Source organism: Oratosquilla oratoria, chromosome 8, assembly GCF_046742065.1.
Source record: "Oratosquilla oratoria isolate Oo_2021 chromosome 8, ASM4674206v1, whole genome shotgun sequence".
Classification (NCBI taxonomy): Eukaryota; Metazoa; Arthropoda; class Malacostraca; order Stomatopoda; family Squillidae; genus Oratosquilla; species Oratosquilla oratoria.
Window position 1 is genome coordinate 8,158,519 of NC_134784.1, and position 2,500 is coordinate 8,161,018.

General features: G+C 36.6%; 1 protein-coding gene across 1 annotated transcript in view; it reads left to right on the top strand.

Moving 5' to 3' along the window:
* Positions 1–2,500, top strand: part of LOC143027572 (uncharacterized) — a 517,585-nt gene that overhangs the window by 498,265 nt on the left and 16,820 nt on the right. Inside the window, exon 2 of the mRNA XM_076188884.1 lies at positions 2,396–2,500. This exon is cut by the window's right edge and continues 67 nt beyond it. Coding sequence (XP_076044999.1) covers positions 2,396–2,500 — 105 coding nt within the window. The remainder of the gene's footprint in view (positions 1–2,395) is intronic.

The window sequence follows — 2,500 nt, forward strand, 5'->3', positions numbered from 1 at the left end:
AGAAAGAAATTAAGTTTGAGTGTTATCCTATTTTTCTGAGAAAATAAGAATAGTTTACAGATGACATTTATTTTTTTAAAGTGAAATATATGCTGGGTTTCTTTTCAGCAGCGTAACCATTTATTTATTTATCTATTTATTTAATCACGCTGATGATCTGGTATATTCTTCTCTTTATGCCTTCATGAGCTTTGAGTTGAAGGCCCTTCTTCTTTTTCTTCTTCTTCGTTTTCTTTCACCCTTTGATCAATTACCCGATTTGCAGCTTGTCACGGCACGCTTCGTCGAAGCTCAAGGACTTGAGATCACAAATTAGTGTTGACTCTCTAACGGGTCTCGGACTATCATTCATCTAGGTTCTCTACTCTAGACATTGGTGTCCATCCCCACTTGGCAGTCCAGCACTCCCTTTCGGCACCTGTGCTTCTATTAAAACTAGACAAGGATGCGTTAGTTGAAGGTACAGAGGTTCCAAAAGACTTGCCTTTTATCACTCTTAGATGAGAGTCACATTTGGTAGCCTCATGGAAGGTACACTAAAATAAAAAAGATATAAAATTTTCATTACTTCTGAAAGAATGACACATTTAGATGAAAGAAAAAATATTACAGACGTTTAGAAAAAAGTACCCTTCTATAGGCAAGTGGCTAACGTCTTCAAATTTGATGGAATCGTCTGAAGATAAGGTACACTAAAATAGAAAATATATAAGATTATCATTACTTCTGAAGGAATCACACATTTAGATGAAAGAAAAAATATTACAGACGTTTAGAAAAAATTACCCTTCTAGAAGCAAGGGGCTAACGTCTTCTAACTTGGTGGAATTGTCTGAAGATCTTATGTCGGTCAATAACCACTCCAAATGTTCATGAGAACTGAATAAAATCAAAGTTTACTTGTATATTTTCTCCCTAGTCCAGTGTTTTGCTTTTAACTCTTTTGGTAACTTATTCGGCTCTTATGTTTTGCTGTTTCCTGCCGGTTGGTTTTAGATAGCTAGAGGAATGAGACCTACACGAATAGAGTTAGAGGTAAATGGAGAAATGCGGAAACTATCGTGGTGCACCAAAAAATTCATGTGTAATTTATCTTTTGGAAAATATTTCAGATTTTTTTTTATAATGGACCTAAGTAGGGAAGAGGCCAAACGCAGAGTATGGGAGTCCAATATATATATATATGTATATATATATATATATATATATATATATATATATATATATATATATATATTACTCTGCGTTTGGCCTCTTCCCTACAGAGCTGTTGCAGTCATTGCTGCTTTTACTCATCATGGACCTAAGTGTTGAATAGATCCAAGTTCGATTGATACTCCTTCAGTTTGGGATCCATTCACCCTTCAGGCACATAATCAATATATATTATATGCTATATCATGACGGAGTTGATTGTTTTTTCACTGATATATCTCAAAACCTCAACTGTGCTCAATAACTTTCGTATTTCTTCTGGTTGACCCCAGGTACTTCAATTAGCCCTCCACTCCAAAAGGCTTAGACTCATCTAAAACACATTTCAATGAATTAATTGATTTCCAGCCTCTAATCCCCTTTTATGGGAACTGTTGCTTCTGAAAGACCGGAGTCAGACTCCAGCCGTCCCCAGATCTTTTAAAAATCAGGATATAAAGCTGCATGTGACGGTCCATATGGTTTCACTTTTTGTCATATTATCTACTCCTTCCCCCCTTTTTTTTTTACCCCATCCTTCCTTTCTCCACATCATTTAATTTTCTTTCCTTTTCTTTGCTCCTGCTCCTTCTCGTTTCCTTTACTATGACCACCAATTCCTTATCCTTTGCTTCCCCTTTTCCCTATTCCTTATTGTTTTCTCTACTATTCTTCTGTCCATCTCTCCGTCTCTTTCCTCTCCTTCCTTTCTCCACATCATTTAATTTTCTTTCCTTTTCTTTTCTCCTGCTCCTTCTTGTTTCCTTTACTATGACCTGCAATTCCTTATCCTTTGCTTCCCCTTTTCCCTATTCCTTATTGTTTTCTCTACTATTCTTCTGTCCATCTCTCCGTCTCTTTCCTCTCCTTCCTTTCTCCACATCATTTAATTTTCTTTCCTTTTCTTTTCTCCTGCTCCTTCTCGTTTCCTTTACCATGACCTTCAATTCCTTATCCTTTGCTTCCCCTTTTCCCTATTCCTTATTGTTTTCTCTACTATTCTTCTGTCCATCTCTCCGTCTCTTTCCTCTCCTTCCTTTCCATCAAATATTCATTTCCATCCTTCTTCCAACAAATTAAGTCCTTTCTACCTGTTACATTATCTTCTCTATTTCTCACCTTTTTCTTCTTCCTTGCTTCCTCCTTACATCTCTTTTTACTCAATTATTCTCGAACATACTAACCCATTCTCCTTTTCCAGGAAGACATCTTGACTACTGTGGAACTAAGACAGAAGAATTTTACTTTGCTCGTCGCTTTTGACTGCATTTCTCCGACTAATAGCAGCGCATCAAACTCGTCCGAT